Source organism: Diceros bicornis, chromosome 34, assembly GCF_020826845.1.
Source record: "Diceros bicornis minor isolate mBicDic1 chromosome 34, mDicBic1.mat.cur, whole genome shotgun sequence".
NCBI lineage: Eukaryota > Metazoa > Chordata > Mammalia > Perissodactyla > Rhinocerotidae > Diceros > Diceros bicornis.
The window spans coordinates 8,840,199-8,868,166 of record NC_080773.1 but is presented as its reverse complement, the minus strand read 5'-3'; the positions used below and the strand labels follow the sequence as shown (position 1 = coordinate 8,868,166).

The window sequence follows — 27,968 nt, the reverse complement described above, 5'->3', positions numbered from 1 at the left end:
GCTTCAGTCCTTTTTACTTCTCAGGTAGTAGAAACAGCTTCCAGCTGCTAGAGCTCTAATGACACCTCTAAGAAACAGAACTAATACTATTTGAATGACGCTGTGTACTGATAAACCACTTTCACATTCATCATGTCATTTCATCCTCACTTCCACCTCCAAGTGAGGTAAGCAGAGGTTATCCCTATTTCATGGACGAGGTAACGGAGGCTCAGAGAGGTGACTTGCCCAAGGTGATTCAGCTAGAAAATGGTCGAGATGAAACTCAAGTGAGGTCTGATTAGTCCAAAGTTCTTGTTGCCTCAGTTACACTTCTTTGACTGGAGAAGTTCACAAATGAAATAAAGACAGGTCAGGAGGCAATGCCTGGATTCTGGAAGTAGAGGGGGTGGTCTCTCCTGGAGGGGTGAAGCAGAGCCGGGAGTATAAAACCACACCCCCTTGGGGGACTGTGGCAGACTGATACTTGGGACACCCAATGGAAGACTGTGAGGTCAGAGGCGGGGCTAGCTCCAGCGGGGGGGCCCCAGGAGCCCCAACAGCAGTTCAGAGCATGCGGTGTCCAGGAGGAAGCTACAACCGGTGAGTGGTTGCTTCTCCCCAGCTGAGACTTTCCTCCCTTACCCCCCTTTCTGTCCACTTCCTGCCAACCTGTAGCCCTCTTCCTGAGGTGTCCAAGTAGTAATCCTCCCTCCCAGAAGCGTCCTTACTCACAGTGCACCCACACCTAGGAATATGCCTGCTGGGCACAGAGACACTTGGGTCTGTCTCTTGGTAACTGGGTTCCCAGTTCTCTTCTTAAAAGCCAATGTGGTGGTTTTGATGTGTGATAAACTTCTGCCTCGTTAGCTGCTGTCTTTCTATTCTTCACTTTTGGCTCATGAAAAACAAAATTAAACCATCTCCTTATCCTAATATTGAGAGGAAATAGCCTCCTGCTCTACAGTTCCCATGTCCCTTTCTCCTGCTTCCTTGGCAGTCAAAGTCTTCTCCAAAACTTCTCTCCATCCTTAGGTCGGGAGCCTTCTCTCCTGTGGCTTCTGCACCTGCTCTCTTAACTCACTGGATGGGAGTCTTTGGTCTCTTCCAGCTCCTTCTCTGAGAATGTGTTCTAGAAGCTTCAGCCTCAGGGAGATGATCGATTGATGCCTTAGAGCCTGCCCTCCTGCAACTACGACCCTGTCTTGCTGCCCTTTCTGCCTCTCAGGACCCTCAGCTCCACGTGATGGGCTTGTGGGAAGAGGACACTACTAGCTTTCTAAACTCTCCCATGAAGCTGCGTCTTGCTCCAACCCTAGTTGCCTGGGCTGGGTTTTATGGTGATCTCTGTGTCTGGAATGAAGAAAGCCTGGCCTGCTCAGAGTTTTCCCTGCAGAGGGGCTTGGAGAAGAAGTATCAGCATCTGCTATCCTTTAAGTCAGAGACTGCCAATTGGCAGGACCCATTTATACTAGTCTTAAACCCACTACTTGATATAGTTGTTAACTGCCTTGTCCTTGCTCTTTAAGTCCTGAATTTGGTCTAATTTCCATTCTCCCACCACTCCCACCCCCAACCCTGGCCCCTGTTATGATTCTGGATAAGCTCAGGTCCTCTCTTGGGTTAGTTTATTTGCTCCATTCAGGACAGAGAGCTCTGATCCAGAACCAGCAACTCACTCACTCTCCCCTTCCCTCCACAGGCTTGAGAATATGCTGTTCCTCCCTCTCCTTTCTGCCACAGACCCCACACTGTGGCCTTTCTCTCAGAACCTCTGAGATTGGTACCCAGGCAAGGCACAATGCCCCTGTCCCCAACAAGACTGCCTAGCCCCTATGGCTCTGATCGCCTGGTACGGCTAGCAGCCAGGCTCCGGCCAGCACTATGTGATACCCTGATCACCGTGGGGAGCCAGGAGTTCCCTGCCCACAGCCTGGTGCTGGCAGGTGCAAGCCAGCAGCTGGGCCGCAGGGGCCGCTGGGCTCTGGTGAAAGGCATCAGCCCTTCCACCTTTGCCCAGCTTCTATACTTTGTTTATGGAGAGAGCGTAGAGCTTCAGCCTGGGGAACTGGAACCCCTTGAGGAGGCGGCCAGGGCCTTGGGGGTACAGTCCCTGGAAGAGGCGTGCAGAAGGGTTCGAAGGGACAGGGCTAGAGAAGAGCTGGGTCCGGGACTGAAGGAACATCAGGAGGAGCCAGAGAAACCCACAAAGGGTTCTGAGAGAGGAGTAGGGGCCCTTGGAGAGAAGCAGAGACCAGAGAAATTTGTTAGAGCTGGTGGGCGAGAACAGGAAACACTGCAGAAGCACAGGCCACCAAGAGAGAGCCCTGAGATGGCAGAGGCAACGAGGGAGGGCCAGGGAGTGCAGATGAGATTCAAGGAGAAACTCAACCAATTCCCTGTTGGCCATGGGGGAGTAGATGGGAAGCAAGAAGTGATCATGTGGGTGAGGGAGACTCCAGGGGGCTCTGAGGAAAGTCTGCAGGAGTTCCCTGGCCCCCTTCCCCCACCTGCTTCCCTCCAAACCAGCGTCACCCCTAGGCCCTGGTGGGCTGAGGCCCCTTGGTTAGGGGAGGGGCAGCCTGCCCTATGGAGCATCCTGCTGTTGCCGCCCAGATATGGCACCCCCTTCCCCCATAGCACCCCCATCACTGGAACCTGGCAGGAGGTCTGGCCTCAGGACGAGAGGTGAGTGAAGGGCCTCACGGAAGACCTCCCAAGCTGGGAAGGAGTGGCTCAGGAGAGGCAGCGGTGACGGGTGGAAGGGCACCATATCTCTTATCTCTACTGTACATTTCCTGAGCTGGGGACAGGACAAGAAGCTCCCACCAAAGGGGAAGACAGAGCCCAGTCCCTGAGGAGGACTCATGACACCTCCCTCCCCAGGAAGAGATTGGCCACAATCCCAGATTTTGCCAAGGCTGTAACTCTTCCCCACCCCACCCCCAGGATGCCACTGTCCCTAAACCTCCACAAAGGGCTCTGGAGCCAGAACCAAGTGGCCTCCTCCAGCCCAACCCCAGGTAAGCCCCTCACTGCCCTGCATGAACCCTATAATGTGGTCTCTCCCCTGGGGCTGGGGGTCCAGGAATCCAGCCTGAGCAGGGCCCCTACTTCACTCTGCTCCCTCCAGGTTCCCTCCACCAGGGCCCCGCACAGCTCAGCCCTGTGGAGATGGAAGAGTCTGATCAGAGGCACACAGGTGAGGAGGGTGAGGGAGCTTTTGCCTCAGCCCCAGTGTAGCCCCTGATGGCTTGCCTGGGTGTTGCAGTGAATCCAGCTCTGGGATTCCCAGCCCTGCCCTCTTTTGCTTTCTCCGTCCCCACAGGTGCACTTGCAACTTGTGTGGGTCATATGGGCACTGCAGGCCGCCCATCTTGCCAGCACCCCCCCCTGCCCCCTCCTGCTCGGTCCAGGCCCTATTCTTGTTCTGTCTGTGGAAAGAGGTTTTCACTCAAGCATCAGATGGAGACGCACTACCGAGTCCACACAGGTATGCACGCCCTGCCCAGTGTGAATTGTCTGCTTCCTTCCAAACTCCAGTCTGCCCGTTCCTAGGTCCCTGTCTGCGTGCCTGGCTCCCGCCCAACTCCCTTGCCTAGTCGCCCTGATCTACCCCTAGGCCAGCTTTCACCCCCTTCTTTCTTTCACTGGCCTCCCCTCCATCCGCCCTAGGAGAGAAGCCCTTCTCCTGTAGCCTCTGTCCCCAGCGCTCCCGGGACTTCTCGGCCATGACCAAGCACCTGCGGACGCACGGGGCGGCACCCTACCGCTGCCCTCTGTGCCAGGCCGGCTGCCCCAGCCTGGCTTCCATGCAGGCGCACATGCGCGGCCACTCGCCCAGTCAGCTCCCGCCCGGATGGACCATTCGCTCCACCTTCCTCTACTCCTCCTCCTCCTCCTCCTCCTCGAGGCCGTCCCGGGCCTCGACCTCTCCCTGTAGGCCTCCTTCCTCCACCACCTGACGGGGTGTCGGTAGCTTCTTTGGCTTCAGCCAAGAGTACAATTAAAGAACGAAAGACGGGCGGCGGGCTGGCTAGGCTTCTGACCCGGCTACGGCGGCATGTCCAATTCGGCTCCAAGAAGCGTGGCAGGAAGGGCGCCGAGAGCCCTCTCTCAGATGATAGCAGGCCACAGAAACCTGGGCCAGCGAGCCCTTGTAGGGTGAGGGCAGTGAGCTTTGCACGAGTGAAGGTTAACTGTGCGGAGACTGGCGATTTCATCACCAAAATAAAGAGTTTCCTGTGCCTTCCTCTCAGGACAAGAAAGTCAAGTCCAGACTTTAGTCTGGGGTGGGAGCCGGGGAGTGGGCGGCCTTGCCCTTAGTCCTGTAGCGGCCCCTGCTGGCCATGCGTCCGCTGTTCGGCGCAGCGGCCACCTCCTCCATCTCCTGGGGTTCCCAGTCCTCCCCCGGAGGCAGCGGGCCGCGAGGGCTCGGTGTCCAGGCTGCCTTAGCAGCAAGCCCTGTGCGGAGAGGCTGCGGGAAGCCAAGTTGCTCGTCCCTTCCACAGCAAGCAACGGCGCACGGGGTCTGAGTCCGGGCCTTGCGGCCTGGGGCTCGAGAGGAATGCATGCCCCGCCCTGCTTTCGGCCACCCGCCTTGGCTCTCCTTAAGCACAACGGCCACAAAGCTGCTGCCCCTTCGGCATCTTCCCCCCAGGCTGTGCAAAACGGCCGCCCGGTCTTGCCTCGTACTGAGACTAACCTTTTGCCGCTGCCCCTTCCCCAGCCCACGCCTCCTGCAGCGGCGAACTTCATTTCCCAGTGTCTCCGGGGCACCCAGGGTGCGAAGCTCACTGCACCCTGGGAGTGGTAGTTCATGCGGGCCGCTGGCCTCGACAAGAACAATGGGAGGGGTCTGGGGCAAGAACCACACCTCCCGGCGGCCCGGGGGCTGGCTTTCTGCGTCGGGTCCGGGCCCCACAGTCCCAGCTCTCGCGGCCCTAGCTCCCGGCGGAAGGAGCGAAGAGCCTGGACTACATTTCCCGGAGGCCCCTGCGCCTCACCTCTCTCCGGCCGCGTCGCGGGGTCTATGCTCTTTAGGCGCGGTCTAGGGGTGACGGCCGACCTGCCTCGGACTCCCGCTCCCGTGGTGCCCTGCGCGTGGCCGGCCCAGCCCCCGGCTCCCGCCGACCCGGCGGCGGCGCTGGTTGTTGTCGTGAGCCGGAGCCGCCCCGCCCCTCCCCTCCCTCCCCTCCCCCTGGCCCTGCGCACGGGCCGCCCCTCCCCCCCGCCTCCCCGGCCCCTCTCACGGTGCCAAGATGGCGGCGGCGGCGGGCGGCGGCAGTTGCCCCGGGCCTGGCTCCGCGCGGGGCCGCTTCCCGGGCCGGCCGCGGGGCCCCGGCGGGGGCGGGGGCCGCGGCGGACGGGGCAGCGGGGCCGAGAGAGTGCGGGTAGCTCTGCGGCGCGGCGGCGGCACGGCGGGGCCAGGCGGAGCCGAGCCCGGGGAGGACACGGCCCTGCTCCGTTTGCTGGGGCTCCGCCGGGGCCTGCGCCGGCTCCGCCGCCTGTGGGCCGGCCCGCGCGTCCAGCGGGGCAGGGGCCGGGGCCGGGGCCGGGGCTGGGGCCCGAGTCGGGGCTGCATGCCGGACGAGGAGAGCAGTGACGGGGAATCCGACGATGAGGTGAGGCAGTCGGAGGCGTCCCTAGCGCCGGGCGGGGCGGAGGCCGGGGGCTTCCAGGGGTCGGGGTGGCCCCGAGGGGTGACGTGGGGAAGCGGGGTCCTCAGGGCACCTGCGGAGGGAAGGGGCCTTGGAAATAGACTTGGGAGGAGCTGCACGGAGCTGTCGGTGGAAGGGGCCTCTGAAAGTGGGTAGAGAAGCCCGGGCTGCAGCTGGGCACTGGGGCCCGAGACGGGTCCTGCTGAAGAGTCCTGGGTTGAGCCTTCTTGGTAGTTGGCAAAGCCGCGGCAGCAGAGGCTTGGGCGAGGAGGCTGCGGGGACTGCATGCCCACCCGGTGGTGGTTGACAGCAGCAGCGTGGCTTTAGTGGACCGAGGCAGGGCTCTCTGGGCTCTTACCTGTAGGCTGCCCCGCCCGGCTTCATAATCTCTGCCACATCCCTGGTTTCGTCAGTGCCCCAATTCTTCTTCTGACCTAAAGTAGATAGAGGGTAGAGTGGTGGAGGGTTTTCTCTTGGGAGTACAGATTCAAGAGAAATGGAATGAAGGCTGAGACTGGGCACTCTAGCAGGTCGGAGTTCACCTCAGGATTTATCCCCAGCCTTTCAGAAGAGGCAAGAAGTTGTGGGTTGTATCACTTAGGACAGTTTGTAGCCACCTGAGTGTTCAGGGTGGATCCTAATATGATCAACCATTTGATAGACACAGACACTCTGTTTGGGTACCCCTATTCCCATCTTGATGTAAGAAAAAACTGCAACCTGAGATAGTGTAAACGGAGGTCTCACTTTTATCTGAGTTGGAATATGAGAGAATCTAAGGGTAGTGCCTACTGCCTGGTCTGAGAAGACCCTGTTCTGTTCCCTTCTGGGACAGTGAACCACTGATGGCTGTGGTGGTGTGGTCTGGCACAGGGCATGGGGCTTCAAAATGCCCTGTGCTTCCATCCCTAGGGAGAGACCCTGTTTTCTAGCTCCGCCCCCCGCCCCCCACCATCCAATCCTTTCAGCTCTTTTGTAAATAGCAGGGGGACGTTAGGGGGAAATCTGGGGATATTCCTCAATACCTGAGACTCAGGTGGAAAGAGGGCTTTGGCACTGACTGCTGTTTCTCCCCTCCACCCCTGGTCCCCTAAATCAGGAGTTTCAGGGTTTTCATTCAGATGAAGATGTGGCCCCCAGTTCCCTGCGCTCTGCGCTCCGATCCCAGCGAGGTGAGTGACGGGGAAACTCTACCTCTGTAGCTTTACAGGAATGTTATTCTCGCTCTTCATGTCAGCTCTTCCCTGTTCCGCTAGAGTCTCCATCAGTTATGGAGTGTGTTCTGTGTTCAGAGCTCAAGCTAGACTGGGCTGTGGGGGAAACAGACAAGACTTAGTCCCTGGCCTCCTGGAGAGCCTTTTTCAGTCTGCAGGGCTAGCTTGACCCATCTCCCCACACCTATTCTCCTTTTAGGTCGAGCCCCCCGAGGTCGGGGCCGCAAGCATAAGACGACCCCCCTTCCGCCTCCTCGCCTAGCAGATGTGGCTCCTACCCCCACAAAGACTCCTGCACGGAAACGGGGTGAGGAGGGCACAGAACGGATGGTGCAGGCACTGACTGAACTTCTCCGGCGGGCCCAGGCACCCCCAGCCCCCCGGAGCCGAGCATGTGAGCCCTCCACCCCCCGTCGGTCTCGGGGACGGCCCCCAGGACGGCCAGCCGGCCCCTGCAGGAGAAAACAACAAGCAGTAGTGGTGGCAGAAGCAGCTGTGACAATCCCCAGACCTGAGCCCCCACCTCCTGTGGTCCCAGTAAAACACCGAACTGGCAGCTGGAAGTGCAAGGAGGGGCCAGGCCCAGGACCTGGGACCCCCAAGCGTGGAGGACAGTCTGGGCGAGGAGGTCGTGGAGGCAGGGGCCGAGGCCGAGGCGGGCTCCCTCTCGTGATCAAGTTTGTTTCAAAGGCCAAAAAAGTGAAGATGGGACAGTTGTCCTTGGGACTTGAATCAGGTCAGGGTCAAGGTCAACATGAAGAAAGCTGGCAGGATGCCCCCCAAGGAAGAGTTGAGTCTGGACAGGGAGAGGGCCCCTGCTGGAGGAAGGAGCAGAAGCTGGAGGAGGAGGGAAAAGAGGAGAAAAAAGAAGAGAAAGACAAGGAGGAGGAGGAAGAGAAGGAAAAGAGAGCTGTAGCTGAGGAAGAGATGACGCTAGCTGAGGACAAGGAAGAGGCAAAGCTGCCATCGCCACCCCTGTCTCCTCCAGCCCCTCCATCTCCTCCACCCCTCCCACCCCCCTCCACATCTCCTCCATCCCCACTTTGCCCTCCCCCACCCCCAGTGTCCCCTCCGCCCCCACCATCCCCTCCACCTCCTCCACCCCCTCCTGCCCCAGAGGAGCAGGAGGAATCCCCTCCTCCTGTGGTCCCAGCCACATGCTCCAGGAAGAGGGGCCGGCCTCCCCTGACTCCCAGCCAGCGGGCAGAGCGGGAAGCTGCTCGGGCAGGGCCGGAGGGCACCTCTCCTCCCACTCTAGCCCCCAGCACCACCGCCACGGGAGGCCCTCTAGAAGACAGCCCCACTGTGGCTCCCAAAAGTACCACCTTTCTGAAGAATATCCGGCAGTTTATTATGCCTGTGGTGAGTGCCCGCTCCTCCCGCATCATCAAGACACCCCGACGATTTATGGATGAAGATCCCCCCAAACCCCCAAAGGTGGAGGTCTCACCTACTCTGCGGCCTCCAGTTGCCATCTCCCCACTTGCCCCCCAGGAACCAGCACCAGCTCCCTCTCCACCACGTGCCCCAACTCCTCCATCTACCCCAGTGCCACTCCCTGAGAAGAGACGGTCCATCCTAAGGGAACCCACATTTCGTTGGACTTCCCTGACCCGGGAACTGCCCCCTCCTCCCCCAGCTCCACCGCCGGCCCCACCCCCACCTCCTGCCCCTGTCACTCCATCCCGGAGGCCCCTGCTCCTTCGGGCCCCTCAGTTTACCCCAAGTGAAGCTCACCTGAAGATCTACGAATCGGTGCTTACTACTCCTCCTCTTGGGGCCCCTGAAGCCCCTGAGCCAGAGCCTCCTCCCGCTGATGACTCTCCAGCTGAGCCTGAGCCACGGGCAGTGGGCCGTACCAACCACCTCAGCCTGCCTCGATTTGCCCCCGTGGTGGCCGCTCCTGTTAAGGCTGAGGTGCCCCCTGCTGCGGTTCCAGCTCTGAGCAGTGGGCAGCAGCCTCAGGCTCAGCTACAGCAGCCTTTGCAGGCCTTGCAAACCCAGCTGCTGCCCCAGGCCCTACCACCACAGCAGCCACAGTTACAGCTGCAGCCACCGCCACCACCACAGCAGCCACCACCCCTGGAGAAGACGCGGATTGCTGGCCTGGGTTCCTTACCACTGTCTGGTGTGGAGGAGAAAATGTTCAGCCTCCTCAAGAGAGCCAAGGTGCAGCTGTTCAAGATCGACCAGCAGCAGCAGCAGAAGGTGGCTTCTTTGATGCCGGTGAGCGTGACGCTTTGGCCAAGCCTCAATTCTCTGCAACCCCTTAACCTCCTGCCTCCCTGGACACCTTCCAGCATTGCGGGGAGCCCTCAGAGCCAGTCCTTCCCCTGTCCGCCGGCTTCCTGTGTTGCTTCCCAGGCCCCAGCATTCCTCACTTTCCAGCCTCTGACCGTGTTTATTCCCCCACCAGCCAAGCCCTGGAGGGCAGATGGAGGAGGTCATGGGGACTGTCAAGCAAATCCCAGATAGAGCTTCTGTCAGGTCTGAAGATGAATCAGTGGAAATTAAGAGAGAGAGACCATCGGTATGGAGTGGGAAGAGGGCCCTCCGAAGAAGCCTGATTGCAGGAGCTCAAGGGGCTGCTCCCCACACATGGTTTCTCTCCCCCAGGGCCCCGAGTCCCCTGTGCAAGGCCCCCGCATCAAACACGTCTGCCGACATGCTGCTGTGGCCCTGGGTCAGGCCCGGGCCATGGTGCCTGAAGATGTTCCCCGTCTCAGTGCTCTCCCTCTCCGGGATCGGCAGGACCTCGCCACAGAGGGTAGGGGCGGGTGTGTTGTGGGGCGATTTGACAGCTGTGTCAAGTTTGGGGGCAAGTGAATGCAGCCAGAGCCTAGGAGAGAGAGAGCTGAGTTGGGTGCTTGGGGCTAGGTGGCAAGAGGATTGGAGTGCTAGGTCTTAGAGCGAGTTTGGGGGCACCTGGAATCTGAGCAGTGTGGGAAAGTGGGGTCCAGAGGGGAGAACAGGGAAGTGGGGTAGAATGCCCGATGGCTTCATGGCTCCATCCACTCCTCTCCGCTGCACTAGATACGTCATCAGCATCTGAGACCGAGAGTGTCCCATCACGGTCCCGGCGGGGAAAGGTGGAGTCAGCAGGGGCTGGGGGAGACTCAGAGCCTGCAGGGTCTGCAGGGACCCTGGCCCACACACCCCGGCGCTCACTGCCCTCCCATCATGGCAAGAAGATGCGGATGGCGCGGTGTGGACACTGTCGGGGCTGTCTGCGTGTGCAGGACTGTGGGTCTTGTGTCAACTGCCTGGACAAGCCCAAGTTTGGAGGCCCCAACACCAAGAAGCAGTGCTGTGTGTGAGTAGCTGGGGGGCAGGCTCCATTCCCACCCGTGGTTGTCAGTCACCCAGGCCTCCTGCCCTGCCAGAGCAGTGGGATTGGCATCCTTGTGGAGAGCTTCCTCTCTTCCCCCAGACCACCAGTCCCCTACCCTGGTGACGTGCTGCTCCCCTCCCCAGATACCGGAAGTGCGACAAGATAGAGGCTCGGAAGATGGAACGGCTGGCTAAAAAAGGTAACGAGGTTTACGGAGCATTTCTGTACACAGCCTTGTTTAGATTCCTGGTACGGGGAAACTACGCTCTCTTTGCTCGCTCCCCTTGTCTTTGTAGTCCACCATCCTTGTCATCTTTTGCATCGTGTGCTTTGGTTTCTCCCGTACTTGTTCTTTTCTGCCCCACTTCTTTCTGGCTTTTCTCCATCCCAATGTCCCATGTCCCTGGCTGAGCTCAGATCCAACTAAGTCCCCTGTTCCCACAGGCCGGACGATAGTGAAGACGCTGTTGCCCTGGGATTCCGATGAATCTCCTGAGGCCTCCCCTGGTCCTCCAGGCCCACGCCGGGGGGCGGGAGCTGGGGGGCCCCGGGAGGAGGTGGTGGCCCCCCAAGGGCCGGAGGAGCAGGACTCCCTCCTACTGCAGCGCAAGTCAGCCCGGCGCTGCGTCAAACAGCGACCCTCCTATGATATCTTCGAGGACTCGGATGACTCGGACCCCGGGGGTCCCCCTGCTCCCCGGCGTCGGACCCCCCGAGAGAATGGTGCGACTTGCTTGTTACTTCTTCTCTCAGTCTTCTGTGTGGAAGGGACAGGGCTCCTGGACCCAGAGCTCTATGGCTATGTTAGAGAAAGTAGCTGAGTGCAGAGGAGGAGGTAGTTGTAGGTTGACAGGGAGAGCTGGTGCGTGGGGTTTTCAGTAGCTGAGCAAGGCCTAAGAGTCATCCCGGTGGACCTTGGTTAGCTCAAGAAGGCCCTGGGGATCAGGTAACATTTGGGGGTTGTAGCAACGGGGGAACCTCACCACTCATGTGTCCTGCCCAGATCTGCCAGTGCCAGAACCTGAGGAGCAGAGCCGGCCCCGCAAACCCACCCTGCAGCCCGTGTTGCAGCTCAAGGCCCGCAGGCGCCTGGACAAGGTCAGCACGGCCCCACACCAAGAACCCCGTGCCCTGTGGAAGGCATGGCTCCCGCCCTCCAGGAGCTTCCTGGCGAGTCAGGGTAACCGGCTCAACTGAGTGCCGTGGTGTGTCCACACCAGGAGGCAGGCCCTGAGGGGTGAGGCAGGCCTGTCCTTCTAGAAGGCAGAGGATTTGGGCAAAAGCTATGGTCGGGCAGGCTGGGAGAGAGGTCCACGAGGAGAGAAGTTGGCAAAGGGTGGGGCTGGCAGCCTTCTGACTGCCACCATCTCTCCCTAGGATGCTTTGGTCCCTGGCCCCTTTGCTTCTTTCCCCAATGGCTGGACTGGAAAACAGAAGTCCCCTGATGGCGTGCACCGGGTCCGTGTGGATTTTAAGGTATGGCATTGACATGGGGAGGGTAGTGGGGACTGTGGTTGGAAGAAACTTGTTGGTTGTGCCCGAGAAGCCAGGGCTTTAAGGATGGATCTGGCTTGTGTTCCTGGCTGCCCTCTGATCCTGTGTCCTCTCTTCCCTCAGGAGGACTGTGACCTGGAGAACGTGTGGCTGATGGGCGGCCTAAGTGTGCTCACCTCCGTGCCAGGGGGGCCGCCGATGGTGTGCTTGCTCTGTGCCAGCAAAGGCCTGCATGAGGTTGGAGCCCCGCCTTTTTTCACAGCCCCCTAGTCTCCACTGGCCCTTACTGCCTGGTTTCTTGGGCCTTCTCAGCAGGGTCTCATCCCCTGGCCTCACACTGTGCCCATCGTTCACTCTCCCCACTCCCAGCTGGTGTTCTGCCAAGTCTGCTGTGACCCTTTCCACCCATTCTGCCTGGAGGAGGCCGAGCGGCCCCTGCCCCAACATCGTGACACCTGGTGCTGCCGCCGCTGCAAGTTCTGCCACGTCTGTGGGCGCAAAGGCCGGGGATCCAAGGTTTGGGCGTGGGGGCCATGAGGGTGGGTGGTGGCGTGGAGGAGACGGGTATTCCTATGCCAGTAGGTTCTGTATTGCTGTCCTTCTCCAACACCCAACAGCACCTCCTGGAGTGCGAGCGCTGCCGCCACGCTTACCACCCGGCCTGCCTGGGGCCCAGCTACCCAACCCGGGCCACACGCAAACGGCGCCACTGGGTGAGAGATGAGGCCGCGTGCCTGCTGTGGGGCTCCACTTCATGCCGCCACAGCCCAGACCTGCTCTAGCCCAGGGCTGTCACGAGGTGGGGCTTTGGAGGTCGTTAGAGAGTTTGTTAAACAACGTGTCCTCTTCAAAAATGTGACATAGATTAGAGTTATATGCAGAATTTGTACATAACGGCTTCAGGGGCTCATGGATTCCATAGTCCTGGGCACAGAATCCCCTGCTCTAGCCTAACCTCCACCCTCCGTGTCCGTCCGCCAGTCTCCCCGCTTCGTCCCTCTCCCTCCCCGCTTCCCTTCCTCTCCCTCCTCCTCCTCATCTTTCCCCACACCTTTTCTCCTCTTACTCACCCTTCCTCATCTGTTTCCTGTCTACTGTCCACTCCTCTTTGCCCATCCGCCCTCGCACTGCTCCAGCCTGGTGCCTGGCTCTCCCCCTAACGTGGCCCTGCCCCCCCAGATCTGCTCAGCCTGCGTGCGCTGTAAGAGCTGTGGGGCGACTCCAGGCAAGAACTGGGACGTCGAGTGGTCTGGAGATTACAGCCTCTGCCCCAGGTGCACCCAGCTCTTTGAGAAAGGTGGGGACCTGGCAGGGGACGTGGGCCCTGAGGGGCCACCGGGGAGTGGGCCAGGCTCCTAGACAGGCAGCTAGAGCAGATGCTCTTTTCTGGTGACTTCCCCCCACTTCTAGCTGTGGAACCTTTTCTTCCGTTCAGGGTCCTGTTGCACAGAAGCCCGTCTAGTACCTCACATAGAGGGACACAGCCCCTCTGGAGGACAATGGCAGTGGAGGGCCTGAGACCCCCACCTCGTGGTGGTCCCTGAGATGCCTCCTGGAACCTCACGTGTCCACTGAGCACTTTGAAAGCCGGGGCTTTCCTTATTTATTCAGGCAGCACGTTTAGCAAAGCCCTATTCTTTGTGAGGCATTGGGGCTGCAGGGCTGGTAAAGAGGCCTTATCCTTAGCTTGCTTGGTGGGAATGGTAGGGACCCAAGATGGGGCATAATGGAGGCAGCCGGTGCCGCGGGCAAGGGATGGCGGGCCCCAGCAGGGACCCTGAGGGCCAGGTAGTGGCCCCAGGCCCTCTCACTTGCCTCTTCCCTCTTCCTCCAGGAAACTATTGCCCGATCTGCACACGCTGCTATGAAGACAATGACTACGAGAGCAAGATGATGCAGTGTGCACAGTGTGACCACTGGGTGCACGCCAAGTGCGAGGGGCTCTCAGGTGGGTGGGCCAATCCCGGGAGTTTGGTCTCCGCCTGTGGGGATCCCCGTCCTACCCCCCACTGCAGGCCATCAGAGGACAGGTGGGCTTGATGTCCTTGGCGACCCAGGGGCTGCTGAGAGCCCTTTCATGCTCCGGGACCATTTTCTCCTTCCTGCCCTGGCTGTTCTAGATGAAGACTATGAGATCCTTTCGGGGCTGCCAGACTCGGTGCTGTACACCTGTGGACCGTGTGCTGGGGCCACGCACCCCCGCTGGCGAGAGGCCCTGAGTGGGGCCTTGCAGGGGGGCCTGCGCCAGGTGCTCCAGGGCCTACTGACCTCCAAGGTGGCGGGCCCACTGCTGCTGTGCACCCAGGTCTGGGGGGCTCGGATGGCAGGCCGGGGTGGGGCCAGGCCCGGCGCCAGCCCTGCTGACTTCCCCTCTCTGCAGTGTGGGCAGGATGGAAAGCAGCTGCACCCAGGGCCCTGCGATCTGCAAGCCGTGAGTCAGCGCTTTGAGGAAGGCCACTACAAGTCCGTGGTGAGTGGGACACTGAGAGGAACAGGTGGGTGCCAGGAAGAGAGGGCTGGGGTTGAGGTGGGGGTTCGGATCCTGACAAACCCCCTTACAGCACAGCTTTATGGAGGACATGGTGGGCATCCTGATGAGGCACTCAGAAGAAGGGGAGACCCCAGAGCGCCGGGCTGGAGGCCAGACGAAGGGGCTCCTACTGAAGGTGAGCTCTTTGGGGGGTGCCTATAGGGTGGCTTGAGTGGTAGTGGGGAGGAGAGAGTGGGTCCTCCAGACTCTGCCCCCGCCACCTCTCCTGGGGAAGCCAGTCCTTCTCATCCTGTTAACCCACTTCCCAGCTGCTAGAGTCTGCGTTCGGCTGGTTCGACGCCCACGACCCCAAGTACTGGCGACGGAGTACCCGGCTGCCGAAGTGAGCAAGGCTGGGTAGCAGGAGGGGACCAGGGAGTGAGGGCAAAGGCCAGGGCACCTGGGAATCCAGGGTCAGGCTGGGCTGAGGACAGACGAAGAGCAGAGTCAGGGTCCAGAGGGGGGTGGGACCAGGATGCGAGTCCTCAACGGTTCTAGACTAGCAAAGACCAGATCGTGTAGTTAGCTTCTATTTCTAGTTTGTGCGTGGCAATGTTGCGGAGCTGCGCAGGCGCTGATGACCCAGACGGTCAGGGCGGTGATGGGGAAGCCCAGGGGGCTGTGGGAGCCCAGAGGAGGTGCCTGCTGGAGCCTGGGGCCTGAGCCTTCCCAGAAGAGATGACATCTGAGCTGAGATGTGGAGGAAGAGTATTCCATGCACGAGGAACAGTATTTCATGTGTCACAGGTGGCATGAGAGCGCCTGGTTTGTTCGGGACACTGAGAGAAATGCCACGTGGAGAGAGGACAAAGGGTGTCATGGCGTGTTTAGGCTGAGATTGTGGGTGGGCCCCAGTCCAGCCACCCTTAGAGACATGTCAGATGCTGACCCTGCCTGTCCACAGCGGAGTCCTTCCCAATGCCGTGTTGCCCCCATCCCTGGACCATGTCTACGCTCAGTGGAGGCAGCAGGAACCAGAGACCCCAGAATCAGGGCAGCCTCCAGGGGACCCCTCAGCAGGTACGAGGAAGTAGGGGCTGGAAGCCAGAGCTCCTGGGTTGGTGGGCCAGGCTCCAGGTCCTGATTCTTGAATATCTCTTCCCACACCCCTTCCAGCTTTCCAGGGCAAGGATCCAGCTGCTTTCTCACACCTGGAGGACCCCCGTCAGTGTGCACTCTGCCTCAAATATGGGGATGCAGACTCTAAGGTGAGGGCTACTGTGGGAAGGCCCAGGTTGTGGGGCCTGGTCCCTGGGGCCTCCCCTAACGCCATTCCTCTGCCCTCAGGAGGCAGGGCGGCTCCTGTACATTGGGCAGAATGAGTGGACACACGTCAACTGTGCCATTTGGTCAGCCGAAGTGTTTGAGGAAAACGACGGTTCCCTCAAGAACGTGCACGCTGCTGTGGCTCGAGGGAGGCAGATGGTGAGGGCGTGGGCCTGAAGGGCAGGCAGCCCTTGGGGTCTGGGGTAGGGCCACTCCTGGTGGAGACAGCTCTTGTTTCACAGTCTCTACCCCAGCATGTCCTTTCCCTGTGGGTCCTAGGTACCTTTTTTGGTTGTCCCAGGACTCTGGTGCTGCAGTGATAGCGGCTTTTTTCCTATTTGTGCCCTCTGGCCGTAATCCAGGCCTAAAGCCAGGGAGACTAAAAGTTAGAAGACCTCCCATTGATTGCACCTGTGCAGATGCTCTCCAGACAGGATGGCATTTAGCTCTTCTACGTCCCGTGAGGTGAGGTGTTGCCCGGGTTAGGGTTCTCCTCACGGTGTGGCACTGGGTCAGGAACTGCAGAATGCCTCAGGCTCACCGTCAGGAGGTGGGATGATGGAGTTACCTATCCAGGGGTAGATGAGAGGAGTAAATGAGATAGTGCAGGTTCCTCATGAGAACAGTGTGAGACAGATGGTAGGTGCTACTCAGAAAGCGTTAGCTGTTGGTGTTTTTCTTCCTACCGCAACACTGCTTCTAAAACTCGGCAATGCTTTCGATGTGCACCTGGCCTGGCTGCAGCTAGGGAAGAGGTTATGTTGGTGAGTGCCTTTCTGTGTGAGGTGCTGGGCTCAACAGGGGCCCAGGCAGAGTGTCAGGACAGCAATGCTGAGCATCAGGCCCCGGCCCCGGTCACTGGCTTCTCCCCTTAGCAGCCCCTTCCACCCGCAGCGCTGTGAGCTCTGCCTGAAGCCTGGAGCCACGGTGGGCTGCTGCCTGTCCTCCTGCCTCAGCAACTTCCACTTCATGTGCGCCCGGGCCAGCTACTGCATCTTCCAGGACGACAAGAAAGTTTTCTGCCAGAAACACACAGACCTGCTGGATGGCAAGGTGGGCCAGAACCGTGAGGGAGACAGCTCCCCACTACTCTCTCTTCCCTTTCCACTCAGGGACCCCTGCGGCCCCTCAGGCCTGGTCCTTGCTGCCTCTTAGTGTCTCCTCCTTATTCTCCCCAAGTCCTTTAGCCAAGCCCTCAACTCTCCAGCTCCTGCCTACAGAGCCTTCCCTTGCATCCCCCTACCCCCCACCAATCCAGCACCCCATTTGCCACCCACCTCCCAGGAGATTGTGACCCCCGATGGTTTTGATGTTCTCCGCCGAGTCTATGTAGACTTTGAGGGCATCAACTTCAAACGAAAATTCTTGACGGGACTCGAACCTGATGCCATCAATGTGCTCATTGGTAAGCCGCTTGCTCTCTGCCCTGGTCTTCTTGACCCTGCCTGGCCCCACCCTCCTGACCTCTCCTCTGCACCACAGGCTCCATCCGAATTGACTCCTTGGGTACTCTTTCTGATCTCTCGGACTGCGAGGGACGGCTCTTCCCCATTGGCTACCAGTGAGCAGCCTAAGGGGGGATTGGTGGGGTTGGGGAACTCTAGGACTGGATCCCATTTCCCAAGTTGTCCTGACCCTCTTGTCTCACACGCCCACCCAACAGGTGCTCCCGTCTGTACTGGAGCACGGTGGATGCTCGGCGGCGCTGCTGGTATCGGTGCCGAATTCTGGAGTATCGACCGTGGGGGCCGAGGGAAGAGCCAGTTCACCTGGAGGCAGCGGAGGAGAACCAGACCATTGTGCACAGCCCCACCCCTTCATCAGGTCCGGCCTTGGAACTACCTCATTTTCTTCCATTTGTCGTAAAGGCACTATGAGAGAACTTAATGACTGTGCATTACGTGCCAGGGCCTGTGCTCAGCATTTCACAGGAAGTGAGGGGAGAGCACCGTGCTGCCTGCTGATGGGGAGTAGGTGGCAACTTCTTGACAAGCGTAACGAGCGTTTTTGGCCACCTAACTTGGGGCACGCGCTTATGTAATGCTCCCCACAGCCCTCTGAGGAAGGCACAAGCCACGCTGTACTGCACCTCGAGAGGGCAGTTGCTCTCCATAGTTACATAGTGATGGGGCCAGGGCTCAAACCTGGATCTGCTCAGTTCCCAAACTGGCACCCTCATAGCCATGCTGGCACTGAGGGATGGAGCAGAGCAAAGAGTGGGCTTAGAGCCTGGTAAAGGGGGAGAGGCCATTGTGGGCTGAATGGGAGGAGGGAGAGATCTGGGTGGTGTTTGCAGGTAGGGGGTTTGTTCCAGGTTGAGCATGACATGAAGTGGAGAGGGGAGGAGGGTGCAGCCGTCCTGGCTGGAAACAAGGGAATGTTGGGAGGAGGCGGCAGAGATCAGCTTGCACAGATTGGGTGGAGCCAGGTAATGGGGAGCTGCCAGCACCAGGATGGGGCGGATGCGTTTGATGTGGCGGGGATGCACAGAGCAGGTCAGAAAGTGGTGGGACTGGCCGTGCTGGAGAGAGGGCAGTGCCTCTCGTGGCCTGTGGGGCCTGAATCAGAGAGGGAGCAGTAGGCAGCTGGGAAGGGGGGTGATGGCAAAGGATGGGTGAGGACCTAACCCGGGTGCGTGTGGAGGTGTTGCAGAAGCCACCGAGGGGTTTGGGGGCTAGGTGATGACTGGAACCAGTACTCACTGTGACCGGGTTAGGGGCGGGATTGGAGAAGGTGCAGTTGTTTCAAAAGAAGGGAGGGCATGTGAGAAGAAGCTTTGATAAAGAGCCCCTGCCACCCCTGATGTCATTCTCTGGCCTCTTTAGAGCCCCCAGATCATGTGAACCCCCCACCAGATACAGATGCCCTTACCCCGCGAGCTCCTGAGCACCACTCACCTGTTCAGAACCTGGACCCCACTCTTCGGCCGGATCCAAGCAGCGCCCCTCCTTCGGCCCCCCGCTCTTTCTCGGGGGCTCGAATCAAAGTGCCCAATTACTCACCATCCCGGAGGCCCTTGGGGGGTGTCTCCTTTGGACCCCTGCCCTCCCCTGGCGAGTACCTGGGAATGTCCGGGGGAGAGGTGGGGCGTGTGAGGCAGGAGTACGTGATTGACAGTGATGTTTTCCCTCACAGGAAGTCCATCTTCTCTGACCCACCACATCCCTACAGTGGGAGACCTGGACTTCCCAGCTCCCCCCAGACGCTCCCGTCGTCCCAGCCCCCTGACCCCCAGGCTGCCACCATCACGGCGGGCGTCTTCCCCTCTCAGAACTTCCCCTCAGCTCAGGGTGCCCCCTCCTACCTCAGTCGTTAGAGCCCTCACACCTACCTCAGGGGAGCTGGCTCCCCCTGGCCCGGCCCCATCTCCTCCACCACCCCCTGAAGACCTGGGCCCAGACTTTGAGGACATGGAGGTGGTGTCAGGACTGAGTGCTGCTGACCTGGACTTTGCGGCCAGCCTGCTGGGGACTGAGCCCTTCCAGGAAGAGATTGTGGCTGCAGGGGCAATGGGGAGCAGCCACGGGGGCCCAGGGGACAGCTCAGAGGAGGAGACCAGCCCCACCCCTCGCTACGTCCATTTCCCTGTGACTGTGGTGTCTGGCCCTGCCCTGGCCCCCGGTGCCCTCCCTGGAGCGCCCCGCATCGAACAGCTGGACGGAGTGGATGACGGCACAGACAGCGAGGCTGAGGCAGTCCAGCAGCCTCGGGGCCAAGGGACTCCTTCAGGACCAGGAGCAGGCCGGGCTGGGGTCATTGGGGCTGCAGGGGACAGGGCCCGACCTCCTGAGGACCTGCCATCAGAAATTGTGGATTTTGTATTGAAGAATCTAGGGGGGCCTGGGGAGGGGGGTGCTGGGCCCAGAGAAGAGCCACTCCCCACAGCGCCTCCTCTGGCCAATGGCAGCCAGCCCCCCCAGGGCCTGCCTCCTAGCCCAGCTGACTCCACCCGGACGTTTGCCTGGCTCCCTGGGGCCCCAGGAGTCCGAGTATTGAGCCTGGGCCCTGCCCCTGAGCCCCCCAAACCTGCCACATCCAAAATCATCCTTGTCAACAAGCTGGGGCAAGTGTTTGTGAAGATGGCTGGGGAAGGTGAGCCTGTCTCACCCCCAGTGAAGCAGCCACCTCTGCCCCCTCCCATTCCCCCCACAGCCCCCGCTTCCTGGACTCTGCCCCCAGGACCCCTGCTGAGTGTGTTGCCTGTGGTGGGGGTGGTCCGCCCCACCCCACCCCCACCCCCCACTCCACTGACGCTGGTGTTGAGCAGTGGGCCCCCCAGCCCGCCCCGCCAGGCCATCCGTGTCAAGAGGGTATCCACCTTCTCTGGCCGTTCCCCACCAGCTCCTCCCCCAAGCAAGACCCCCCGGCTGGAGGAAGATGGAGAGGCCTTGGATGATCTCCCCCAGGGTCCAGGGCTCAGTGGCAGTGGGTGAGTGAGTGTGCTGAGGCCATGGAGGCAGGCAGGAGAGGTGGGCAGGGGGAGGCAGCTCGGCCTTCTCACGGTTCTCCCCATCACCAGGCTTAGCCGAGTGAGGATGAAGACACCCACAGTGCGTGGGATTCTCGACCTGGATGATCCTGGGGAGCCCGCTGGGGAGGAGAGCCCAAGGTGAGTGGCCAGGGCCCTTTCCCTGGAGGCCCTGGGACCTCTCCTTCTCCCCTTCTGACAGGTCTCTCTTCACAGGGCCCTCCAGGACCGGTCTCCTCTGCTGCCACTTCCAGAAGGTGGTCTTCCCCGGGCCCCTGACGGTCCCCCCGACCTGCTGCTTGAGTCCCAGTGGCACCACTACTCAGGTAGGGCCCAGCCTTTCCCTCTCACTGCCTCCTTCCGTGTGCTCGCCTCAGCTGCGGCACTGACAGATACAGAACTGTCCACTTCAAAAAACACCACTGAAGGTTGCACATTGCACACCCACCTGGGTACAAGCCTGAGGCTTGGTGCTAGAATTTTGGAGACGCTCTCAGGGAGCTTATGGTCTATGGCAGAAACAGAGAGAGGAAGTTTTAGCTCGATATGACAGGTCTTCTGCAAGTGCCTGTCCAGCATGCCCAAGAGCCCAGGGGAGGGCTGCAGAGCCTAGTCTGTCAGGGTCAGAGGGCTAGGTACCTCAAAAAGCCAAAGATGAAGTTTTGGGGATCGTCCAGAGAAGACAGAGCCCACCTAGGACCCAGAGGAGGGGCAGGAACAGTAGGAAGGAAGTCAGAGGAGGGTGGTGGCCCAGAGGCCTAGAGAAGGGAGTAGCCAGCAGCCCCAACTGCCACAGAGGACACGAGGTGTGTGGGGTCTAGGATCGGTGTGCCGTGTTGGGCAGGTGGCACAGGGAGGGGAGGGTGTATGTCTGAGTGTAGAATTGAAGCCAGTGGTTGATGAGGAAGCCAAAACAACACCCAGGTGTCTTGCCAAAAAGCTCAGCCTACAGAGGAGGTGAGGCAGCAGTGTAAAGGGTTTGTTGTGAGGGCTGAGACAGCAAAGCCAAGGATGAGGGCAAAAAGGAGATGGGCAGAGGCGTAGGGTGGGGTTTGACTAGGAGACCCCTCGAGGAAAGGTGAAGGACATCAGTACGCGGGATGGGCGCGTACCTTGGAGCGGTCTTGGCTGACGGACTCAGTGTGGCTGGAAGGAAGTACAGTACTCTGTTGGTCACGTGGGCAGTGGGAGAGGGAGTGGGCTGTGGCCAAGTAAGCTGGTAATCGAGCAGCCTGAGGCTTGAAAGTTCTCGTGGCCCCAGTCCTGTCCTGATGTGTGGATTTTCTCATTACGTAGAGCGCAGGTGCTGAGCATGAAAGTGGAGTAAGGTAGCCTGAGACTGCTTAACGGAAAGGCTACTTATAGGAGACAGAGATGGCATGAGGATGTGGCAATGACCGTGACAGCCAGGTCCCCGCCCTTAGGGACTAGACTACATTTTGGTAGAGGAAACAGACACGTCCGTTAGCAAGTGCACTGCAGCTTGGAATGAGCGCTGTGAGGAAGGACGCAGTGAGGGTGGCTGGGCGAGGCCCCTGGAGTCAGCCCGTTGTGTTCAGGGAGCTGATGGAGGAGAGAAGGCTAAGAAGAGGTGGAAGAAGTTGTCAGAGGTGGACCCAGGGGCACTGAGGCCTGGAGACGATGTGGGTCACACAGCAAGGGTCAGGTTTAGAGTCTTGCTTAGGGCTTGAAGGGCACGTGGGCAGGTTGGCCTAGAGAAGCAGTATGGGGAGAAAGTGCAGCCATGGGAGCCCCGTGTCTCCTAAAGCCTGCTCCACGGAAACTTCTGTTCCCCCACTCCACCCAGATACAGTGCTCAGTCCTCAGTCCACATCCTGTGGGAGCCAGCAGCAGTATTGGCACACAGATCCCTCCCTCCTTGAAGCACTTCCTTCCCTGGCTTTGGAACCCCAGCCCTCTCCTCACCTCTCTGGTTGTGCCTCCTCATTGCCCCAACCTGTCAGCTTTGGCATGTCCAGGGCCCTGGCCTTGACTTCTCTATCTACACTCATTCCCAGGTGCCCTCATCTACCTTCATGGCTCCAAATCCCAGCTCTAATTCCGATAGCCCCCAGCTTGCTAGCCACCCTTCTATAACCTGCTGCCTGCCCGCCTTCTCCTTCAGCAAGTTGCAGGGGGAGGTTTTCTAAGAGGAAGCTCAGATTCAACAAGTCCCAAACTGAGCTCTCAGCCTTCACCCCGGACTTGTTGCTCTCGCATCCTCACCATCTCAGTCAGTGGCAGTTTCATCCTTCCAGTTGTTTAGGCCCCAAACCTCAGAGTTGTCCTTGACCCCTCTTTCTCTCATATTCATGTCTCCTCCATCAGCAAGTCTTGCCTGCTCTAAAGTCTTCAGCCCCTGAGAAATCCCTTAAATAGCTCAGAATGTATATGTACTTGATTCTATGAGTATGGGCCTGTATAATAATATATTTGTAATATTTACAGAAATGTGCTGCATATAAAAAAAATACATGTGAAAAATATAATTCTCCAGTATTTTTAATTTTGTGTGAGAGACAGAAGAATGAGGGGTAGATGGGCATTTATGGTAGACTGGGTTTGAGTGAGCCATAAGTGTGACCTGCAGAGAGACAACACTGCAGGCCTCCATGGAACTGCCTATCTAGCCAAGAAGTCCTGCAGAAAAGGGACCACAGGCCCTGTAGAAAAAAATAATGTCTGTCCTATTCAGTTCGCTGGCCAGTTAGGGCAGGAAGAGGGCCTTCAGCCCCAGTATGTGTGTTTGTGCTCAGGCAGGAAGGGAGGGTGATGGGGAGCTGGGGGCTTTTGAGTCCAGGAGGAGTGATCCTCACCTACTCTGACCTGTTCCTTGGGACCAGGTGAGGCTTCGAGCTCTGAGGAAGAGCCTCCATCCCCAGAGGACAAAGAGAACCAGGCCCCGAAACGGGCTGGCCCGCATCTGCGCTTTGAGATCAGCAGTGAGGATGGGTTCAGCGTGGAGGCAGAGAGCTTGGAGGGTGAGTTGGGAGTAGCAGTGATGGGGAAGGAAGGTATCCTGTAGGACACCAACCTGACTGCTCTGGCCCTGCCCTCTCCGCAGGGGCGTGGAGAACTCTGATTGAGAAGGTGCAAGAGGCCCGAGGGCATGCCCGACTCAGACATCTCTCCTTTAGTGGTAAGTGGGGGTCCATGGGGATGCTGGGGGCTGGGATGACTCCCCAAGGGCAAGATGGGCCTCTGCCATGACTTGTGTGTCCTCACCTTTGACTTCCCAGGAATGAGTGGGGCAAGGCTCCTCGGCATCCACCATGACGCTGTCATCTTCCTGGCAGAGCAGCTGCCCGGGGCCCAGCGCTGCCAGCACTATAAGTTCCGCTACCACCAGCAGGGAGAGGGCCAGGAGGAACCACCCCTGAACCCCCATGGGGCAGCCCGCGCCGAGGTCTATCTCCGGTGAGAGGGCTGGGGCGTGATGCCTGGATTGAAGGAGCCAGGTTCTTGAGGGTGGCAATGAAGTCTGTACAGATTGGAGACAGAGGCCTGGGAAGAAGACACTAGGGCACTCGAGGCCTTACTTCTAGAGTTCACATCAGAAGAATGAACCCATCCATTCCCCTTTTAGTGTGTCTTCAGTAGTAGCGCATTCCTCCTGCCCTGCCAGCAGCAGGCCCAGGGCAAAGAATAGATGGGTAGCATCTGCTTGAAGGGCTGCCTGTGAATCTCCCTCCTTCCCTCCCTCCTGCCTGCAGGAAGTGCACCTTCGACATGTTCAACTTCCTGGCCTCCCAGCACCGGGTGCTCCCTGAGGGTGCCACCTGTGACGAGGAAGAGGATGAGGTGCAGCTGAGGTCAACCAGGTATGGCGAGCAGGCTGGGGTGCTGGGGGTGGTTTGGAAGGGTCCCAAAGAGGATGACCAGGGGCAAGAGAGGTTGGTCCTGGATACCAGCCTGTGGGATGTGTGACACTGCTGCTCCCTCCAGACGCGCCACCAGCCTGGAGTTGCCCATGGCCATGCGCTTTCGCCACCTCAAGAAGACATCCAAAGAGGCTGTGGGTGTCTACAGGTTAGTGGGGTTGGGGGGAGGCTGCCCCTTGGGTGGATGGACAGGCGCCCTGGTGTGGAGCTGCCTTGGTTCCCTCCCCCTGCCCCCTGAGCTCGCCCTTGCCCGTCCTTCCCTGCAGATCTGCCATCCATGGGCGGGGCCTGTTCTGTAAGCGCAACATCGATGCTGGCGAGATGGTCATTGAGTACTCTGGTATCGTCATTCGCTCTGTGCTAACTGACAAGCGGGAGAAGTTCTACGATGGGAAGGTGGGCTCCACCAGGTCCTGGGAATGAGGTGGGTGAAGCGGGGCCTGCCCATGGGAACAGAGCACCTGACTGCCCCACCCTGTCCCTGTAGGGCATTGGGTGCTATATGTTCCGCATGGATGACTTTGACGTGGTGGATGCCACGATGCATGGCAATGCTGCCCGCTTCATCAACCACTCGTGTGAGCCCAACTGCTTCTCTCGAGTCATCCACGTGGAGGGCCAGAAGCATATTGTTATCTTCGCCCTCCGCCGCATCCTGCGTGGTGAGGAGCTCACCTATGACTACAAGTTCCCCATTGAGGACGCCAGCAACAAGCTGCCCTGCAACTGTGGCGCCAAGCGCTGCCGTCGCTTCCTTAACTGAAGCCGTGGCTACCCACCACGCCCCTGCTGCCATCTTGCCCCTAGCCTGGGGGCTCCCTAGTCCCTCCCAGAGCATCTCACCCCCACCTTATGTTCAGGGTGGATGTGGGCATGCAGGTGGCAAGGGCCCTGCCTCCACCCCTCCAGCCCACCCAGCAATCGCCCCCTTTCTGCCCTGGGGGGCCCAGGATGTAGATATTGTACAAAGGTTTCTAAATCCCTTCTTTTCTATGCACTTTTTTATTTAAGAGGGTGGGATCCCTGGTGGGGACCCCCCACAATAAAGTCTGTCAATGTTTGGAGAGGTGGTCTTCCTGTTTGTGTGGTGCTGGGGGCAGGTAGGAGCTTCTGTTTCTCTGTGCCTCACACCCATCCTGAGCCAGGGAAGTCCATCAGTCTCAAATTAGTGAATTGTGGGGTCTGTTCAGGCTTCAGAGCAACAAATGTTCTACATATTGTAAGTTAGAACCCTGCTGGCTCCCTGTAGATGACTTCTCCCAGGGGTAGCAGGAGTATTTCTCAGAGGAGATCCTGGTTGCCCAGAGGCACTAAAGGCCAACTCGCCCATATCTGGTCTTATGTGTATGGTGGAATGGGCCCTTTTTCTGGTGGGGAGAGGAATGAGAGAATGTCTGGTGGGTCTTGGCCCGATTAAGATTCTATTTTAAGAGGGCCACTTAGTTGAAGCTCAGAGACAGCAGGCACTTATTTCAAGGGAAACTTTATTTTTGTTGAGTACTAGGCTGGACAAACCTCAGATCAGCCAAGCTTGGACAGCACCCGCAGGGCATCTGCCCGCCCTAGCTGGGCCAGGTGTGTGCCAAGCTGGCCCAGAGAGGCAGAGGGTTCCCTCGCAACCACCATCTCGATCAGGGCCCGCAGAGGTGAGCGACTGGGTCGCAGTGAGTAGGCAAAGGTGGACCAGGCAGCGGGCAGTCCATATCTTGCAGCCAGGTGTCGAGTGGTGCCACAGGCCATCCCCCCACCTGGCCCAGGCTCAGGATCCAGCAGCACAATCAGCTCCTCCAGCACCTCCAGCTCATCCAGGAGGCGAGACAGGGGCTGCGACGCCAGACTCGGCAGTTCTGGAAGACATGGAGGGGTGAGGGGGAGGAAGGGTGGGCTTCCAGTCCACTTTCCCTCTCCTTGGTGTGTCCCCGACTAACCCCTGCCCAGGAGTGGAAGCAGAGACACCCTCTTCCATGAGTCCCCTGCCTCTGATGCCTCCAGGGAGCCTGGAGATGAGGAGTGCAAGGAGGAGAGGGTGTGGGTGGTGGGGTCGCTGCAAACCAAGCCAGGATAGGGGTGGAGGCGAGCTTTCCCCTGGCGGCGGCGGCAGTGCCTTTGCAGGGCGAGCAGGAGGATTGCTGTGGAGGTCAGGAGCAGAACCATCACCAGGGGCAGGGCAAAACTCGGCAAGGCCTGCTGAGGGACGTTGCGCTCAGACGTCCACGGGTGACTGGAAATCGCCGGTGAGCTGGGCTCCTGGGAGCTAAGGACGCTCGGTTTTCCAGGCGTCAGGAGGCAGAGCTCCTTGGTAGGGACGGGCTTCTGGGAATAGGGGATTGCAGTAACGCAAGAGGCACGCCCCGCTCCTGCCCTCTCAGCCCAGTCCTCCCATCCCTATGTCCCTCAGTGGGGCCACGCCTCCGCCTGATCCAGACCCGCCCCCCTACTTTAACCCCGGCAGGTCACCTCCCGATACCGCTGTGCCCCAACCCCTATCCTCCTCAGTGGGGCTATACCCCCTCCCTTGGTCCAGACCCCGCCCACCCGGTCCCAAGCCACGCCCTCCAACCCCGCCCCACTCCGGCAAGCAGCACCCAGGGCCAGGCCCTCCGGAGGCGACCGCACCTCTCTGCAGCGCCGCCGGGGTCCGCCGCGCCTCCCGGCGGGAGTAGGGGCCGTGGCTCCACCGCCACAGGGGCTACATAGCTCCGCGCTGTCGGAGTTGCACTGCCCAGGAGGACACTCTTGGAAGGGGTGCGTTACGTGATCGCCAAAGTCATTGAGCCCGCAGTTTTCTGAAAACTCCTGGTCTGGTGGGAGACCGGGTCTCACGTGTGACCAGGCCCCGCCTCCTCCACCCTGGCGCCGCCCTTCCCTCCTGTCCTATCCCAGGAGGCCCCGCCCCTTGCACTTACTCACCGTCCTATCAGCGGACGCGCCCGCCTCCCGTCCTCCCCGCGTTAGTGCCGCGGGCCCGCAAACCTGCTCTCGGCGGGCCCCGCCCTCTCACTCCCCTCCCGCTGCGGCCCCGCGCTCCGCCCACGTCCGCGGCCGTCCCCGCCGCCGCCGCGGCTTCCTCGCCGCCCCCGGCCACACCCCTTAGCCCGGGCCCCGTCGTAACCCACGCCATCCCCTTCTTCACAGGCTTAGACCCCTCCCCTACCCCGAAGCAAGCCTCACGGGCTGTAACCACAGACCTCGCTCCTCTCCCGCTCCCCATCACCCCTGGCTCTGCCCACCGTATGCATACGCCCCGTCCCTGCTCCTCACCCGGGCAGGGGGGCGGCCCGAAGCGCTGCAGGCAACTGCCGCAGCACTGGTTGTCAGGGTTCCAGTACTCGAGGCGGCCGCAGCGCTGGGAGGCCTCCCGCGGCGCCGCCAGGGCCAGGAGCAGCGCGGCAGTCAGAAGGCAGCGGAGGGGCCCCATCCGGGCAGGGCCTGCAGCCTGGGGGGCCGTGACCGCAGGACTTCCGCCCACAGCGCCGCCGCCGCACTTTCCAGGAAACCCCGGCAGAAGGAAGCAGTGGATGTGGGGGCATAGGATCCCCAGGCCTCTTCAGAAGCGGGGAATTACCCCCCAGCTCCCAGTCCCTCTCCTGGCCCATTAGCAGAGAGGCCACAAGGCCTCAAGATGGCTAGAACCGGGATGGGGCCTGACTGCGTGGATTCATATCCCTCTCTGCCATTTTCCCGCCCTCTCTTTTCCCACGTAAAATGGGATAATAGCACCTGTCTCATAGGGTTACTGTGGAGAATTAAAACCGTTACTATAAGTAAAGCGCTTAGAACAGCACTTGGCATATGGTAAACTTAAGTATTCGGTATTACCAACTCCCCCTCAGGGTAGCCAGCATGGAGGACGCAGCCCTTACCCACTGGAGACTCCCACTCAATTAGCTCCTAAACTCAATCTCTTCTGGGCTGGGGAGCCTCCAATCTGCCACCACCAGGCGTCTTCCCCTGAGAAGCCTCTGGTGGATGTGCTGAAGTTACCAGCACAAAGGTGTCCCCACCCCACCGGTCCCACTTGGGGGTTTCTAGGGTCCTGGGCTCTGAGCCCGCTGCTTTCTCACCTGTTCGAGATTACTCCGCTGAGGTTGTGGCCAGAGCCCAGGCCCACTTCCCCTTTTCGTCAGACGTGGGGGTGGGAGGAA

The 27,968-nt window shown here is 59.9% G+C and overlaps 3 protein-coding genes across 4 annotated transcripts; 2 read left to right on the top strand and 1 right to left on the bottom strand.

The window, feature by feature from the left end:
* Positions 1-401: 401 nt before the first annotated feature.
* On the top strand, positions 402-4,005 carry ZBTB32 (zinc finger and BTB domain containing 32). Of its 2 annotated transcripts, none has more exons than XM_058530875.1 (6): positions 402-582; positions 1,682-2,667; positions 2,929-3,002; positions 3,113-3,181; positions 3,308-3,472; positions 3,655-4,005. In XM_058530875.1, the coding sequence occupies exons 2-6, from the start codon at positions 1,781-1,783 to the stop codon at positions 3,942-3,944; spliced, it is 1,485 nt and encodes a 494-aa protein (XP_058386858.1). In that variant the 5' UTR covers positions 402-582; positions 1,682-1,780; the 3' UTR covers positions 3,945-4,005. The 2 variants fall into 2 exon arrangements, with proteins under 2 accessions (XP_058386858.1, XP_058386857.1); XM_058530874.1 differs by having other exon boundaries at positions 2,866-3,002.
* Positions 4,006-5,225: 1,220 nt separating this feature from the next.
* On the top strand, positions 5,226-24,887 carry KMT2B (lysine methyltransferase 2B). Its single transcript, XM_058530825.1, has 37 exons — positions 5,226-5,603; positions 6,739-6,811; positions 7,053-9,079; positions 9,270-9,383; positions 9,470-9,620; positions 9,887-10,166; positions 10,328-10,383; positions 10,629-10,907; positions 11,188-11,282; positions 11,562-11,660; positions 11,802-11,915; positions 12,048-12,194; positions 12,296-12,391; positions 12,858-12,975; positions 13,513-13,626; positions 13,799-13,983; positions 14,059-14,148; positions 14,240-14,344; positions 14,478-14,551; positions 15,113-15,228; positions 15,325-15,416; positions 15,496-15,633; positions 16,369-16,527; positions 16,759-16,879; positions 16,957-17,035; positions 17,138-17,298; positions 18,300-18,527; positions 18,610-19,903; positions 19,994-20,083; positions 20,159-20,268; positions 22,786-22,923; positions 23,007-23,081; positions 23,182-23,359; positions 23,656-23,763; positions 23,888-23,971; positions 24,090-24,219; positions 24,311-24,887. The coding sequence occupies exons 1-37, from the start codon at positions 5,241-5,243 to the stop codon at positions 24,584-24,586; spliced, it is 8,157 nt and encodes a 2,718-aa protein (XP_058386808.1). The 5' UTR covers positions 5,226-5,240; the 3' UTR covers positions 24,587-24,887.
* On the bottom strand, positions 24,879-27,945 carry IGFLR1 (IGF like family receptor 1). The gene is made up of 5 exons (XM_058530891.1): positions 27,888-27,945; positions 27,085-27,307; positions 26,440-26,624; positions 25,752-26,136; positions 24,879-25,670 (listed from the first exon to the last, which is right to left on the bottom strand). The coding sequence occupies exons 2-5, from the start codon at positions 27,239-27,241 to the stop codon at positions 25,345-25,347; spliced, it is 1,053 nt and encodes a 350-aa protein (XP_058386874.1). The 5' UTR covers positions 27,242-27,307; positions 27,888-27,945; the 3' UTR covers positions 24,879-25,344.
* Positions 27,946-27,968: the final 23 nt, after the last annotated feature.

Coding starts and splice junctions, on each gene's coding strand:
- ZBTB32 (XM_058530874.1), top strand. CDS start 1,781: ATGCCCCTGTCCCCAACAAGACTGCCTAGCCCCTATGGCTCTGATCGC. Junction 3,182..3,307: donor GTCTGATCAGAGGCACACAG/GTGAGGAGGGTG, acceptor CCGTCCCCACAG/GTGCACTTGCAACTTGTGTG. Junction 3,473..3,654: donor GCACTACCGAGTCCACACAG/GTATGCACGCCC, acceptor CATCCGCCCTAG/GAGAGAAGCCCTTCTCCTGT.
- KMT2B (XM_058530825.1), top strand. CDS start 5,241: ATGGCGGCGGCGGCGGGCGGCGGCAGTTGCCCCGGGCCTGGCTCCGCG. Junction 11,916..12,047: donor CCAGCAAAGGCCTGCATGAG/GTTGGAGCCCCG, acceptor CCCCACTCCCAG/CTGGTGTTCTGCCAAGTCTG. Junction 12,976..13,512: donor CACCCAGCTCTTTGAGAAAG/GTGGGGACCTGG, acceptor CTCTTCCTCCAG/GAAACTATTGCCCGATCTGC.
- IGFLR1 (XM_058530891.1), bottom strand. CDS start 27,241: ATGGGGCCCCTCCGCTGCCTTCTGACTGCCGCGCTGCTCCTGGCCCTG. Junction 26,625..27,084: donor CGGGCCGCCCCCCTGCCCGG/GTGAGGAGCAGG, acceptor GTCTCCCACCAG/ACCAGGAGTTTTCAGAAAAC. Junction 25,671..25,751: donor GCTTCCACTCCTGGGCAGGG/GTTAGTCGGGGA, acceptor CATGTCTTCCAG/AACTGCCGAGTCTGGCGTCG.